Source organism: Coregonus lavaretus, assembly GCF_964263955.1.
Source record: "Coregonus lavaretus genome assembly, contig: HAP1_SCAFFOLD_3005, whole genome shotgun sequence".
In the NCBI taxonomy this organism is placed as follows: domain Eukaryota; kingdom Metazoa; phylum Chordata; class Actinopteri; order Salmoniformes; family Salmonidae; genus Coregonus; species Coregonus lavaretus.
In genome coordinates this window covers 2501-19999 of record NW_028160168.1, presented here as the reverse complement: position 1 = coordinate 19999, position 17499 = coordinate 2501, and the positions used below count along the sequence as shown (strand labels likewise).

General features: G+C 43.4%; 1 protein-coding gene across 1 annotated transcript; it reads right to left on the bottom strand.

The window, feature by feature from the left end:
• Nucleotides 1-255: 255 nt before the first annotated feature.
• LOC311122059 (transcription factor SOX-4-like) lies at nt 256-4126 on the bottom strand. Its single transcript, XM_084196472.1, has one exon. The coding sequence runs from the start codon at nt 3622-3624 to the stop codon at nt 2464-2466; it is 1161 nt and encodes a 386-aa protein (XP_084052598.1). The 5' UTR covers nt 3625-4126; the 3' UTR covers nt 256-2463.
• Nucleotides 4127-17499: the final 13373 nt, after the last annotated feature.

The window sequence follows — 17499 nt, the reverse complement described above, 5'->3', positions numbered from 1 at the left end:
CATTTTTTTGGGGGGACATAATTCAGCTTAACACAAACACGCACTGGCACACAAAGAAATACCTTTTACTGAACCCCCTATTTTCCTCTAAGAGGAGGACATATTCTGTGGCAAGGAGTGGCATGACGGCACAAACACACTGGTACCCAGGCTAACATAGAAATGGAAACACACTGGTACCCAGGCTACGGTAATGAATTGCCAGTCGCCTAAACGATCCAATAAATCAACACAATAAGGACAGAGACAGAAAGATTCAGTTCCAGCTGATTTTATTTCCGTCTTGAAAAAACTAAACAAACAAACAAATAAAAATGATCTGTACAGAGGTCTGAGGCAGTCATTGACCCGATTGGCTGGCGTTGAGTTCTATATTCAAATGAGATATGGTACGATTGGAGGAAACATATGATCATACACACAGCGTATTGCACAAATGAAAACAAATAAAAAATGGTTTTAAGACAGAAAATCCTGGACCACAATCATCTTTAACATCATAATGACAAAAGATGGCAATTTTTGTGTCTGTCGTTGATCATTATACATAGAAACACAATCTTATCTGCTTTATAGTACAGTCAATAAACATAAATATCTTCAATTGATATTCCCCCCAAAAAAATCTTCAACACAACAGCTATACATATACCTGAATCTGAAATACAATTGCTAATTTGCCATGCCATAATATAGGAAAACAATTAGCTAGCTAGTCTTAGCCAAGTAAGCCAACAGGAAGAAAAAACTATTAAATATTCGTATTATGCAATTGCGCAATGATAGATGATCGAAGCACTTCATACACCTTTCTCCACCTCCCTCTGACTCAAATAGGCATTTAGAACGTGTGAGTGTCACATTCCATCCAGTGGTTTCAAAATCAAACACATCACCACAAAAGCATACCGATGTTTTCTCTCAATCCAACAGCATATTTCATCTCTTTAACAATTCTGATATAGCCTGGGTACCAGTCTGTTTCTGCCATCTTGCCACTCCTTGACAAGGACTTGACAAGATGGCACAAACAGATCTGGGTCCAGGTTATGCCAATCCACTGTTGAAACAGTCACTGGGTGCAGCCCTGACACTCCAGTGAAGTAGCGTGTGAGTTTGTTTACTCGGCTGGTGAAATATAGACACTGTGCCTTTAAGAAGCATGTGGCGCAATACTGTCAAGTGTAAACATTGTAGCGGGGAGCAGATTATGTGACAACAGACCCTCTGGCTTTGAACATCAGGAATCCAAACCACCACCTACTGGCACCCCCCTCCATAGATATTGTTACAAAAATACACGTATAGAAAATGACACTTACTGAGTTCTCCTTTAAAAAGTGAGAAATATCAACATTTAAATAAGATACACTTCTAGCCCTCCTGCACAGGGATGCAGACAGGTGCATGGTTTACACACAAACGAGACCTATTATACCATAACAATACTTCAAAGTATAAAAAAAACATGTTCGGCTGGTGTAAATACATCGATATAAAAAACGTCATCTGATTTAGAATAACTACAGCCAGATGCACTAGGCGTTGCGCAGTAAGGGAATTGGTCCTGAAATGTGCATTCAGAGCGTAAAAGGTTTCAGAGAAAAGATTCTGAGTTTGAGTTGTTCATTAAAAGTCCTGCCGTTGAGAGGAAAGCTGGTGATTGTGAACTGTGTTCTGTGGTCGCACGCACGCACACACACTCCACACACACACACACACACGCACACACACACACACACACACACACACGCACGCACACACACTCAGCGCGGTAATGACATTGTAATAAACATTATTATTTCAGATTCATCAGTCAATGTAACAGTACAGAATACTCCATAAGGGAGTGCATGCATGTTAAGCTTCAGAAAAACCAACCTGAATATTACCTCCATAAACCTCATCCACACAGGGGACAACAACTAGAGTGGGTCACTTATACTGCGTTCATCTCCATGGCAACGTCAAGCTCTCCAAAAGCCCCTTTACCCATTCAGTCATGTTCACCATCAACTCACAAACCTCCTCCTGTGGGCTGGGTTGAATACTTCAGTTCAGTAAGTCCATGGGTGTGTGTCTGTGTCACTTCAAACAGAGGCGGGCTCAGAGTCCTTCTCTCTTCTCTCTCCAAATGCAAGCTATGCACTTTCCTTCTGCCCTGCCCACTAGGCAACAATGCGCCCCTGTCTGTCCCAGTTCGTGTCTTTGATCCGTGTCAATACCCACACGGAACAGATGATGATGTTTTTATACACACACCCTGCCCGAATAACCTAAACACATGTCGTTAATATTAGGCTATTCTTTCCAAAACGAGAGGATAGTTCAGCGCACATTTCACTCCCCAATAATCTGAAAGAACGTCTAAAGATTCTTCTTTAACACTCACTGGGCTTTAGTGTTGCGCAAGGCTTCTCTTCTTGTACTCGTGTTCTCTGTGTTTTCTCTCCTTTCCGCCGCTCAGTAAGTGAAGACGAGGTTGGAGATGGTGGATTCCAGCCAGTCTCCCGAGATCATCTCGCTGACCTCGGGGGTGCAGTAGTCGGGGAAGTCAAAGTGAGATCCCGCACCACACTCCCCGAAGCTCCAGTCCAGATCTCTGTCGAGCTCCGACTCACATGGCCCCATGCTGCCCAGAGACATGCTCTCAAACCCGGGGCTCGGCTGTAGCTCGAACCGCTCATCCTCCAGTTCTTCATCAGAGGAAGAAGAGAGAGAGGAGGAAGAGGAGTGAGAGGCGGACGGGGTTGGAGAGGACGCACGTGTGTACCTGAGGCGGGCTGCCAATGATGGTGAGGATGATGAAGGGTTGGAGGAACGCGCTTCGCTCGTCCCCGTCGCCTGGTCTTCATACAGGCTCATCGGGTCACTAGACTCAGACGAGCTGCTCAGGGCGGGACTGCCCGGGACTCCCACAGAGGGTGGCCCGCTGTCTAAGCTCCCTCCCCCGCTAAACATGAAGCCGCGCCTGGCTGGCTTTTCTGGTATCTGCCGGGCACCAGTTACTGACCTGGATTTGTAGAGCGTGTGGTGATCCGCGGGAGACGCACACTCCTGCCCCTGGGTAGGCAGCTTGGCGCTCCCCTGGCCCGGCTTGTGCGCTCTGCTGTTCCCCCTAGACCCAGAGCTTCTTTTCAAGGGGGACTTAGAACCCCCGCTCCTATCTGCGCTTTTCTCTCCCCTCTCTCCCCGCTCTGTCTTGGAGCTGGGCGTTTTAACCTTCTTCCGTGGCCGGTACTTGTAGTCAGGGTAGTCGGCCATGTGCTTGAGTCTCAGCCGCTCTGCTTCCCGGATGAACGGGATCTTATCTGTGTCTTTGAGCAGTTTCCAGCGCTTGCCCAGCCGCTTGGAGATCTCGGCGTTGTGCATGTCCGGGCTCTGCTCCATGATCTTTCTCCTCTCGATCTGAGACCACACCATAAATGCGTTCATCGGTCTCTTGATGTGTCCCGTGGGGGTTTTACACCAGGCGACGTTGCCTCGGTCCCCTCCCGTGGAGGATAGCGGAGACCCGGGAGTAGGAGACGCGTCCATCTCCAAGTCCATATCCCCGGTATCGGTGGAGTCCCCACCGGGAGAGAAGGGATCCGTGCTCTCTGCGTGGCTCGTGTGCTGTACCATTGTCTCTCGGTTAGACAGAAAACCTAATTTAAAAAAAATGCTGTTCTGAATTATGTTGTTATGTTGTGAAAGTGCGTAAAAGTTGCCAGTGTTGTTATATCATCAGTTTTCTTTCAGTCTCTCAATAAACGTATGTTTATGTAACCACACGGACGGAATGCGTAAAAGTTATTGCAAGTCTTCCTCTGTCTTTCTGTTCAGTGCTCTGTCTGTTCAGTCCGTTTTGAAGACGCTGCGCACTTAGTCTCTAGGGCGCGTAAATCTTCCAAAAGAGAAACGAAATAACTCATTAAAATCTTCAACGTTCTGAACTCAAACGTTCAACTGCCAGTGCGACTGAAAACTCGCCCTGTGATACCTAGAGGACCTCGCTGCTGAAAACAACACTGTAACTTTCCTATGAGAGGTATAATATCGCTGTCTGCGCAGCTCGCCTTAGCAGTGAGAGAACCATGTGGAAGAATGGAAGTGTCGCACTTTTTCATAGTCCTCTCTTTCTTTATCGGTCTGTTAGTATACTGTAAACATAACGTTCAACGCCACACAGTTTTATATCCCCTTCGCGAGAAATAAAGGCTACACTAAACAGCCAATCACAGACTGTCTCTATCCTGTTTTTGTCCAAACCACGCCCAGTCCGCGTCCATTGGCTGAATAAACCGTGTAATAATAATCGGTGTGCAATGAGCATTCGTGTATCTGACCTCATTCCTGTCTGACGGAACCGAACTGAGAGTCCTTTCTCCACCGTCTTTCTCAATAATAAGACCTATGCTTAGAAGTAGAAATGCATTACTTCAATGCAATGTGGATAAGTGATTCTGAAATTAGATCTTGTATAATATGGATTATATAAACAAAAAGGAAAGTAAACTATTTCAGTAAATGTTATTAAATGACATGTTCTATTAAACCAAAGACAGCCATGACAGGGATCGACATACATAAGACAATAAACATTTATAAAATAAACATATTTTTGTTTACATAACCTATTATTAATTCAATCACATGAAGAGTAACCATTAGATAAATCATAAGAAAACCATCATATCCATATTCCACCAACATGTTTATTGTTGATCTAACAGCTATAGGTTATTGTTTGTGCGCGCCACGTTCCCTATAGTTTACAAGACCATGCGCTCATAGCGGAGCTGTTATGGTTCTGTCTCTCTCAGCTGCGCTCTGGTTGGTTCCGCGGCATCGCTAGATGTCAGCGTAGAGCCAGAGAGAAAGTGATTAATGTTTTCATCATAAGTGTGTGTGTGTGTGTGTGTGTGTGTGCATGTGTATGTGCGCCATACATAAATCAGACATTTGAATATCAATTACTTGTCATCCTGTCATCATCGCGATAAGTTTACAAGTTTGTTTTCCGTTCATCAAGGATATTTACAACCCTCCCCAAACACACATTTTTAGACATGTTAAGCCGGTTTCCTTTAGATACTGTATTGTATTTATTTAAATACACAATCATAGCGTGTATTCCTGACTTAGTTACTCAGCAGGATAACTGAACTGGCATTAGTGATTGTCTTGTTTTCTCCAACACTACGCTGACCGCTCTGAAACAGGAGGTGACCCTTCAATGACACGCGCCTCTCCAGATAAATTAACTGGAAGCTTGAGCAAGCTTCTTCAATGACATGTATTGTACAATGATGACTTTAAATGATTTTAAACTCATAATTGACTGTGAGAACATCTGTTGATTCTGTCAAGCAGAGGACTCTTGTTGGAACCAACAATGGGACATTGATAAAGATCCATTCTTTAAATAACACATAACGCGCACGCGCACCGACTCTTATGAAGTGGTTAACACACACACACGCGCGCACACACACACACACACACACACACACACACACACACACACACACACCGACTCTTATGAAGTGGTTAACACACACACTGTTGGGTGTGTTTAAACAGATGTTTAATGTATCTGTAATCTTATCAGTCATCTAGCCTAGTGAGCAGGTGTTGTAGCATCCCAAATGACGCCCTATTCCGTATAAAGTCCAAATGCACACTGTGTTTCTGTTCAATCCATTCCTTCCTGTTTCCCTTCAGCTATGAAACCTGACCGCTATCTTACAATCAAAGGTTGGCCCACAGAATTAAATAGACACACACACACACGCGCGCGCACACACACACACACACAAATTCACGCGCACACACACACACACAGGCGCAATTGTGTAACACCAAGACCTCCCGGGTTATTCATCAAGCTTTATGGTGGGTTATTCAACAAGCTTTATGATGGGTTATTCATCAAGCTTTATGGTGGGTTATTCATCAAGCTTTACTGTGGGTTATTCATCAAGCTTTATGGTGGGTTATTCATCAAGCTTTATGATGGGTTATTCATCAAGCTTTACTGTGGGTTATTCATCAAGCTTTATGGTGGGTTATTCATCAAGCTTTACTGTGGGTTATTCATCAAGCTTTATGGTGGGTTATTCATCAAGCTTTATGATGGGTTATTCATCAAGCTTTATGGTGGGTTATTCATCAAGCTTTATGGTGGGTTATTCATCAAGCTTTACTGTGGGTTATTCATCAAGCTTTATGGTGGGTTATTCATCAAGCTTTACTGTGGGTTATTCATCAAGCTTTACTGTGGGTTATTCATCAAGCTTTTTGGTGGGTTATTCATCAAGCTTTATGGTGGGTTATTCATCAAGCTTTATGGTGGGTTATTCATCAAGCTTTACTGTGGGTTATTCAACAAGCTTTATGATGGGTTATTCAACAAGCTTTATGGTGGGTTATTCAACAAGCTTTATGGTGGGTTATTCAACAAGCTTTTTGGTGGGTTATTCATCAAGCTTTATGGTGGGTTATTCAACAAGCTTTTTGGTGGGTTATTCAACAAGCTTTATGGTGGGTTATTCAACAAGCTTTTTGGTGGGTTATTCATCAAGCTTCATGGTGGGTTATTCAACAATCTTTTTGGTGGGTTATTTATCAAGCTTCATGGTGGGTTATTCATCAAGCTTTATGGTGGGTTATTCAACAAGCTTTATGGTGGGTTATTCATCAAGCTTTACTGTGGGTTATTCATCAAGCTTTACGGTGGGTTATTCATCAAGCTTTACGGTGGGTTATTCATCAAGCTTTATGGTGGGTTATTCATCAAGCTTTATGGTGGGTTATTCATCAAGCTTTACAGTGGGTTATTCATCAAACTTTATGGTGGGTTATTCATCAAGCTTTACGGTGGGTTATTCAACAAGCTTTATGGTTGGTTATTCATCAAGCTTTGTGGTGGGTTATTCATCAAGCTTTAATGTGGGTTATTCATCAAGCTTTACGGTGGGTTATTCAACAAGCTTTACGGTGGGTTATTCATCAATCTTTTTGGTGGGTTATTTATCAAGCTTCATGGTGGGTTATTCATCAAGCTTTATGGTGGGTTATTCAACAAGCTTAATGGTGGGTTATTCATCAAGCTTTATGGTGAGTTATTCAACAAGCTTTTTGGTGGGTTATTCAACAAGCTTTTTGGTGGGTTATTCAACAAGCTTTTTGGTGGGTTATTCAACAAGCTTCATGGTGGGTTATTCAACAATCTTTTTGGTGGGTTATTTATCAAGCTTCATGGTGGGTTATTCATCAAGCTTTATGGTGGGTTATTCAACAAGCTTAATGGTGGGTTATTCATCAAGCTTTATGGTGAGTTATTCAACAAGCTTTTTGGTGGGTTATTCATCAATCTTTTTGGTGGGTTATTTATCAAGCTTCATGGTGGGTTATTCATCAAGCTTTATGGTGGGTTATTCAACAAGCTTAATGGTGGGTTATTCATCAAGCTTTATGGTGGGTTATTCATCAAGCTTCATGGTGGGTTATTCAACAAGCTTTATGGTGGGTTATTCAACAAGCTTTATGGTGGGTTATTCATCAAGCTTTACTGTGGGTTATTCATCAAGCTTTACGGTGGGTTATTCATCAAGCTTTACGGTGGGTTATTCATCAAGCTTTATGGTGGGTTATTCATCAAGCTTCATGGTGGGTTATTCATCAAGCTTTACGGTGGGTTATTCATCAAGCTTTACGGTGGGTTATTCATCAAGCTTTATGGTGGGTTATTCATCAAGCTTCATGGTGGGTTATTCATCAAGCTTTATGGTTGGTTATTCATCAAGCTTTACTGTGGGTTATTCATCAAGCTTCATGGTGGGTTATTCAACAAGCTTTATGGTGGGTTATTCATCAAGCTTTATGGTGGGTTATTCATCAAGCTTCATGGTGGGTTATTCAACAAGCTTTATGGTGGGTTATTCAACAAGCTTTATGGTGGGTTATTCATCAAGCTTTACTGTGGGTTATTCATCAAGCTTTACGGTGGGTTATTCATCAAGCTTTACGGTGGGTTATTCATCAAGCTTTATGGTGGGTTATTCATCAAGCCTCATGGTGGGTTATTCATCAAGTTTTATTGTGGGTTATTCAACAACATTTACAGCACCTGGTAAAATGACCACCTGGGTTCTGAAACCTGTTTGACAAATAACAGATTCTGGCTGCGTCCCAAATGACACCCTTTCCCCCATATAGTGCACAACTTCTGATCACGGCCCATAGGGAATGTTAGGAATAGGTTGCCATTGGGGACTCTATGTCTCATGCCTTTTACGTCGCCTGTTCAGGGTGATAGGAAGTGTACAGAGCATGTGTTGATTGTTTTGTTCTACCTTGCAGATGTGTTGTATCGGTTCAAGACTTTGGGCATTCACACAGACAATAATAAGCTTTATGAATGACTCCTACTGAACTAGAGTCCTAGGGTTTGTGCCAAATGGCACCCTATTCCATATGGGTTCTGGTCAAAAGTAGTGCACTACATTGGGAATAGGGTGCCATTTGGGACTCAATCATACTATGCAGTGGATTTACTTTGCTGTTATTCTCCATGAGTAGCCTACACAGCGAATCAGTTAACAACAGTCATCTCTATGCAGGCGTCGGTGCTCAACCGCATGATTTCCATGGACAGTTAGAGGCTTCCCTTTCGTCCTAACTGCAGAGGAATGGCACAGACAATTTGACTTAAGTTCATGCACAATGGGGCCTTTAAGTGTTTGTGTGCGTGTGTGTGTGTGTGTTTGTGTGTGTGTGTGTATATGCCGTTAATGCAAATACTTTTCTTGTTTAACTAAGTGAAGGGGACTTTCCAACTGGTTCAAACTTGAAATCCTGGAAAAACTCCAACTGAGTTATAGCAGGCTTGTTAGAATGACTCATTGCATGCAAACACACACACACGTACACATACACATGCACACACACACATACACACACACACACGCACACACACACACACACACACACACACACACACACACACTGACCAGTCTCTGTGCTCTGAGTCATAAGCAGACTGCATGTTCTGTCTACTGTATGTCTGAAGGTGACAGACAGCACAGGTGGTCACTGTTATGATGAAAAGAGAGGGACAGCTGGTATGAAAACAGAAATATAGAACGCAGGGAGATCAGAGGGATATCAGAGGGAGAACATAGGGAGATCAGAGGGGAATCAGAGGGGAATCAGAGGGAGATCAGAGGGCGAGCAGAGGGAGATCAGAGGGCGAGCAGAGGGAGGACAGAGGGAGAACATAGGGAGATCAGAGGGAGATCAGAGGGGAGGGAGATCAGAGGGAGATCATAGGAAGATCAGAGAGAGATCAAAGGGAGAACAGAGGGAGATCAGAGGGGAATCAGAGGGAGATCAGAGGGAGACCAAAGGGAGGACAGAGGGAGATCAGATGGAGAACAGAGGGAGATCAGAGGGAGATCAGAGGGTGATCAGAGGGAGATCAGAGGGGAATCAGAGGGAGATCAGAGGGAGAACAGAGGGAGATCAGAGGGAGATCAGAGGGAGATCAGATGGAGACCAGAACGAGATCAGAGGAGATACGATCCACTCAGGAAAAGTAATACAAGAGGAGAGATTACAGGTAAAACACAAATACATTCACATCATTCACAGATACTTGGAGTGGAGAGAGAGAGAGAGACAGAGAGACAGAGAGAAAGAGAGCGAGAGAGAGAAAGAGACAGACATACTCAGGTGTGAAACAGGGAAGAGACTCAGGGGGTATGCTAATTTGGTATAGAGCAGACCTAACCCACTCTATTAAATTAGTCAAAACAGGAAAATGTTACGTCTGGCTAGAATTTAATAAGGAAATTATCTCAACAGAGAAAAATGTCCTCATGTGTGCTACATATATCCCCCCTCTAGAATCCCCATACTTTACAGATGACAGCTTCTCCATCCTAGAGGGGGAGATCAACCATTTCCAAGCCCAGGGACATGTACTAGTCTGTGGCGACATAAATGCTAGAAGTGGACAAGAACCTGACCCTCTTAGCACACAGGGGGACAAACACCTACCTGAAGATGACAGAATTCCCTCCCAAATATGCCCCCCTAGACACAACTATGACAAAATAACCTACAAAAATGGGTCACAGCTCTGTCGCACGCTGGCTCTGTACATAGTCAATGGTAGGCTTCGAGGGGACTCCTATGGTAGGTACACCTATAGCTCATCTTTTGGCAGTAGTACTGTAGACTACTTTATCACTGACCTCAACCTAGAGTATCTCAGAGCTTTCACAGTCAGCCAATTCACACCCCTATCAAATCACAGCAAAATCACAGTCTACTTGAACAGAGCAATACTCAACCATGAGGCATCAAAGCCAAAGGCCAACTGCATAATATTAAGAAATGCTATAGATGGAAGGAAAGTAGTGTAGAAACCTACCAAAAAACAATTAGGCAACAATAAAGTCAATCCCTTTTAGACTGAATTTCCTGGACAAAACGTTTCACTGTACTAGTGAAGGTGTAAACTTGGCAGTAAAAAAACCTAAACAGTATATATCTGACCTCTCAGCTTCCCTATCCAATTTTATTTAAAATCAAATCAAATCAAATCGTATTTGTCACATACACGTGTGTTAGCAGATGTTACAGCGGGTGTGGCGAAATGCTTGTGCTTCTAGCTTCGACAGTGCAGTAATATCTAACAAGTAAAATCTAACAATTTCACAACATATACCCAATATGTAAGGAATGGAATTTCAGAATATATACATATATGGACAAGCAATGACAGAGCGGCATGGACTAAGATACAGTAGCATATTATAGAATAGAATGCAGTATATACATATGAGATGAGTAGTGCAAGATATGTAAACATTATTAAAGTGACTAGTGTTCCATTTCTTAAAGTGGCCAGTGATTTCAAATAGGCAGCAGCAGCCTCTAATGTGCTAGTGATGGCTATTTAACAGTCTGATGGCCTTGAGATAGAAGCTGTTTTTCAGTCTCTCTGTCCCAGCTTTGATGCACCTGTACTGACCTCGCCTTCTGGATGATAGCGGGGTGAGCAGGCAGTGGCTCGGGTGGTTGATGTCCTTGATTATATTTTTGGCCTTCCTGTGACATCGGGTGCTGTATGTGTCTTGGGCGGGTAGTTTGCCCCCGGTAATGCGTTCGGCACACTGCACCACCATCTGGAGAGCCCTGCGGTTGCGGGCGGTGCAGTTGCCGTACCAGGCGGTGATACAGCCTGACAGGATGCTCTCAATTGTGCATCTGTAAAAGTTTGTGAGGGATTTAGGTGCTAAGCCAAATTTCTTCAGGCTCCTGAGGTTGAAGAGGCTCTGTTGCGCCTTCTTCACCACACTGTCTGCGTGAGTGGACCATTTCAGTTTGTCAGTGATGTGTACGCCAAGGAACTTGAAGCTTTCCACCTTCTCCACTGCGGTCCCGTCGATGTGGATAGGGAGGTGCACCCTCTGCTGTTTCCTGAAGTCCACAATCATCTCCTTTGTTTTGTTGATGTTGAGTGAGAGGTTATTTTCCTGGCACCACACTCCCAGAGCCCTCACCTCCTCCCTGTAGGCGATATCATCATTGTTGGTAATCAAGCCTACTACTGTTGTGTCATCTGCAAACTTGATGATTGAGTTGGAGGCGTGCATGGCCACGCAGTCATGGGTGAACAGGGAGTACAGGAGGGGGCTGAGCACGCACCCTTGTGGGGCCCCAGTGTTGAGGATCAGCGAAGTGGAGATGTTGTTTCCTACCTTCATCACCTGGGGGCAGCTTTCTTGGGTACAGGAACAATGTTGGCCATCTTGAAGCATGTGGGAACAGCAGACTGGGAAAGGGAGAGATTGAATATGTCCGTAAACACACCAGCCAGCAGGTCTGCGCATGCTCTGAGGACGCGGCTAGGGATGCCGTCTGGGCTGGCAGCCTTGGGGGGGTTAACATGCTTAAATGTCTTAATACCGTCAGCCACAGAGAAGGAGAGGCCATAGTCCTTGGTAGTGGGCCTCGTCAGTGGAACTGTGTTATCCTCAAAGCGGGCAAAGAAGGTGTTTCGCTTGTCTGGAAGCGAGACGTCGGTGTCGGCGACATGGCTGGTTTTCCTTTTGTAGTCTGTGATTGTCTGTAGACCATGCCACATACGTCTCGTGTATGAGCCATTGAATTGTGACTCCACTTTGTCTCTATACTGATGTTTTGTCCGTTTCATTGCCTGGCGGAGTGAGTAGCTACACAGTTTGTATTCTGCAATATTCCCATTCACCTTGCCATGGTTAAATGCAGTGGTTCGCGCTTTCAGTTTGCTGCCATCTATCCACGGTTTCTAGTTAGGGTAGGTTTAAATAGTCACAGTGGGCACAACATCACCTATACACTTCCTGATAAACTCAGTCACCGTTTCAGTGTATTCGTCTAGATTATTTTTGCAAGCTACCCAGAACATATCCCAGTCCGCATGATCAAAACAATCTTGAAGCGTGGATTCTGATTGGTCAGACCAGCGTTGAATAGTCCTTAGCACAGGTATTTCCTGTTTGAGTTCCTGCCTATAGGAAGGGAGGAGCAAAATGGAGTCATGGTCAGATTTGCCGAAAGGAGGGCGGGGGAGGGCCTTATAACCATCCCGGAAATTCGAATAGCAATGGTCAAGGATTTTAGCAGCGCCAGGGATAGGATAAAGTAATCCTTCCACCCCCCCTTACCCCACCCCAAAGAAATAAAAAAATAAAAATAAAAATAATAAAATAATAAAAAATTAAATAAACAAATGAAGAGATAAAATAAAAATTAAATATTTAAAATAAATAATAATAAAAATTTAAAATTTAAATTTAAAAAAAGGAAAAAAAGGAAATAAATTAAAAACAACAAAAATATGAAAAATATGAAGCAAAATAAAAATAAAATAATATTTAAAAATAATAAAATAAAATACAAAAATATAACATATTTACATTTACATTTTACTCATTTAGCAGACGCTCTTATCCAGAGCGACTTACAGTTAGTGAGTGCATACATTTATTGTAAAGTGGTTATCCTACTGGCTATGAGGTGAATGCACCAATTTGTAAGTCGCTCTGGATAATAAAAATAGAAAAATAAAAAGTAAAAAACAAAAGAGAAAAAAATAATTAAATTAAACAACCAAAAACAAAAAATAAATAAATGGAACTAAAAAAAAGTCATACATTTATAAGAAAAAATATATATACACTGCTCAAAAAAATAAAGGGAACACTTAAACAACACATCCTAGATCTGAATGAATGAAATAATCTTATTAAATACTTTTTTCTTTACGTAGTTGAATGTGCTGACAACAAAATCACACAAAAATTATCAATGGAAATCAAATGTATCAACCCATGGAGGTCTGGATTTGGAGTCACCCTCAAAATTAAAGTGGAAAACCACACTACAGGCTGATCCAACTTTGATGTAATGTCCTTAAGACAAGTCAAAATGAGGCTCAGTAGTGTGTGTGGCCTCCACGTGCCTGTATGACATCCCTACAACGCCTGGGCATGCTCCTGATGAGGTGGCAGATGGTCTCCTGAGGGATCTCCTCCCAGACCTGGACTAAAGCATCCGCCAACTCCTGGACAGTCTGTGGTGCAACGTGGCGTTGGTGGATGGAGCGAGACATGATGTCCCAGATGTGCTCAATTGGATTCAGGTCTGGGGAACGGGCGGGCCAGTCCATAGCATCAATGCCTTCCTCTTGCAGGAACTGCTGACAGACTCCAGCCACATGAGGTCTAGCATTGTCTTGCATTAGGAGGAACCCAGGGCCAACCGCACCAGCATATGGTCTCACAAGGGGTCTGAGGATGTCATCTCGGTACCTAATGGCAGTCAGGCTACATCTGGCGAGCACATGGAGGGCTGTGTGGCCCCCCAAAGAAATGCCACCCCACACCATGACTGACCCACCGCCAAACCGGTCATGCTGGAGGATGTTGCAGGCAGCAGAACGTTCTCCACGGCGTCTCCAGACTCTGTCACGTCTGTCACATGTGCTCAGTGTGAACCTGCTTTCATCTGTGAAGAGCACAGGGCGCCAGTGGCGAATTTGCCAATCGTGGTGTTCTCTGGCAAATGCCAAACGTCCTGCACGGTGTTGGGCTGTAAGCACAACCCCCACCTGTGGACGTCGGGCCCTCATACCACCCTCATGGAGTCTGTTTCTGACCGTTTGAGCAGACACATGCACATTTGTGGCCTGCTGGAGGTCATTTTACAGGGCTCTGGCAGTTCTCCTCCTGCTCCTCCTTGCACAAAGGCGGAGGTAGCAGTCCTGCTGCTGGGTTGTTGCCCTCCTACGGCCTCCTCCACGTCTCCTGATGTACTGGCCTGTCTCCTGGTAGCGCCTCCATGCTCTGGACACTACGCTGACAGACACAGCAAACCTTCTTGCCACAGCTCGCATTGATGTGCCATCCTGGATGAGCTGCACTACCTGAGCCACTTGTGTGGGTTGTAGACTCTGTCTCATGCTACCACTAGAGTGAAAGCACCGCCAGCATTCAAAAGTGACCAAAACATCAGCCAGGAAGCATAGGAACTGAGAAGTGGTTTGTGGTCACCACCTGCAGAACCACTTCTTTATTGGGGGTGTCTTGCTAATTGCCTATAATTTCCACCTGTTGTCTATTCCATTTGCACAACAGCATGTGACATTTATTGACAATCAGTGTTGCTTCCTAAGTGGACAGTTTGATTTCACAGAAGTTTGATTGACTTGGAGTTACATTGTGTTGTTTAAGTGTTCCCTTTATTTTTTTGAGCAGTGTATATATAAAATAAAAAAGAACATATTGTAAAGTGGTTATCCCACTGGCTATGAGGTGAATGCACCAATTTGTAAGTCGCTCTGGATTAGAGCGTCTGCTAAATGACGTAAATGTAAAATGTAAATGTACAACAGTCGATATGTTGATAGAACTTCGGCAGCATAGTCCTCAAATTTGCTTTGTTAAAATACCCAGCTACAATAAATGCAGCCTCAGGATATGTGGTTTCCAGTTTGCATAAAGTCCAGTGAAGTTCTTTGAGGGCCGTCGTGGTATCGGCTTGAGGGGGGTATACACAGCCGTGACTATAACCGAATAAAATTCACTTGGGAGATAATACGGTCGGAATTTGATTGTGAGGTATTCTAGGTCGGGTGAACAAAAGGACTCGAGTTCCTGTATGTTACTACAATTATACCATGAGTCGTTAATCATGAAACACACACCTCTGCCCTTCTGCTTCCCGGAGAGCTATTTACTCCTGTCTGCGCGATGAACTGAGAACCCATCTGGCCTGACCGATTTCGATAGAATATCCCAAGAGAGCCATGTTTCTGTGAAACAAAGTATGTTACATGCGTTGATGTCCCTCTGGAAAGAAATCCTTGCCCGGAGCTCGTCGAACTTGTTAACCAGAGACTGAACATTAGCGAGTAGTATACTTGGAAGCGTTGGGTGGTGTGCATGCCTCCTAAGTCGAACCAGCAGGCCACTCCGAGTGCCTCTCCTCCACCGGCGACGTTTTGGGTCAGCCAAGGGATCAATTCAGTTGCCATGGGGAGAGCAAACAAAGGATATGCTTCGGGAAAGTCTAATTCCTGGTCGTAATGCTGGTGAGTTACTGCCACTCTGATATCTCCAATAGTTCTCCCCGGCTGTATGTAATGATACAAACACATTCTGAGCAAATGTACAAAATAATACATAAAAAAACAAAATACTGCAAAGTTTCCTAAGAGCTAGTCGTCGCCAGGTACAACCAGACAACCTACGAAAATTAACAACAGTGACAAATGGTTTGATGAAGAATGCAAAAACCTAACAAAGAAATTGAGAAACTTATCCAACCAAAAACATAGAGACCCAGAAAACCTGAGCCTACGCCTTCACTATGGTGAATCACTAAAACAATACAGAAATACACTACGGAAAAAGAAGGAACAGCACGTCAGAAATCAGCTCAATGTAATTAAAGAATCCATAGACTCTAACCACTTCTGGGAAAATTGGAAAACACTAAACAAACAACAACATGCAGAGTTATCTATCCAAAACGGAGATGTATGGATAAACTACTTCTCCAATCTTTTTGGCTCTATAACAAAGAACAAACAGCAAAAACATATACATGATCAAATACAAATCTTAGACTCAACTATTAAAGACTACAACAACCCAGTGGATTCTCCAATTACATTGAATGAACTACAGGACAAAATGCAAACCCTATAACCCAAAATGGCCTGTTGTTTTGATGGTATCCTAAATGAAATGATAAAATATACAGAGCACATATACTTAAACTCTTTAACATCATCCTCAGCTCTGGCATCTTCCCCAATATTTGGAACCAAGGACTGATCACCCCAATCCACAAAGTGGAGACAAATTTGACCCCAATAACTACCGTTGGATATGCGTCAACAGCAACCTTGGGAAAATCCTCTGCATTATCATTAACAGCAGACTAGTACATTTCCTCAGTGAAAACAATGTACTGAGCAAATGTCAAATCGGCTTTTTACCAAATTACCATAAGACAGACCACGAATTCACCCTGCACACCTGAATTGACAAACAAACAAACCAAAACAAAGGCAAAGTCTTCTCATACTTTGTTGATTTCGAAAAGCTTTTGACTCAATATGGCATGAGGGTCTGCTATACAAATTGATGGAAAGTAGTGTTGGGGGAAAAACATACGACATTATAAAATCAATGTACACAAACAACAAGTGTGTGGTTAAAATTGGCATAAAACACACACATTTCTTTCCACAGGGCCGTGGGGTGAGACAAGGATGCAGGTTAAGTCCCCAGGTTAAGCCCCACCCTCTTCAACATATTTATCAACGAATTGGCGAGGGCACTAGAACAGTCTGCAGCACCAGGCCTCACCCTACTAGAATCTGAAGTCAAATGTCTACTGTTTGCTGATGATCTGGTGCTTCTGTCCCCAACCAAGCAGAGCCTACAGCAGCACCTAGATCTTCTGCACAGATTCTGTCAGACCTGGGCCCTGACAGTAAATCTCAGTGAGACTAAAATAATTGTGTTCCAAAAAAGGTCCAGTTGCCAGGACCATGAATACAAATTCCATCTAGACACCGTTGCCCTAGAGCACACAAAAAACTATACATACCTCAGCCTAAACATTAGAGCCGCAGGTAACTTCCACAAACCTGTGAACGATCTGAGAGACAAGGCAAGAAGGGCCTTCTATGCCATCAAAATGAACATAAAATACTTGAATCATTGCCCTTTATGGTTGTGAGAACGGGTGTCCGCTCACCAACCAAGAATTCACAAAATGGGACAAACCTCAAATTGAGTCTGAATGCAGAATTCTGCAAAGATATCCTCAGTGTACAACATAAAACAGCAAATAATGCATGCAGAGCATAATTAGGCCGATCCCGCTGATTATCAAAAGCCAGAAAAGAGAGGTTAATTTCTACAACCACCTAAAAGGAAGCGATTCCCA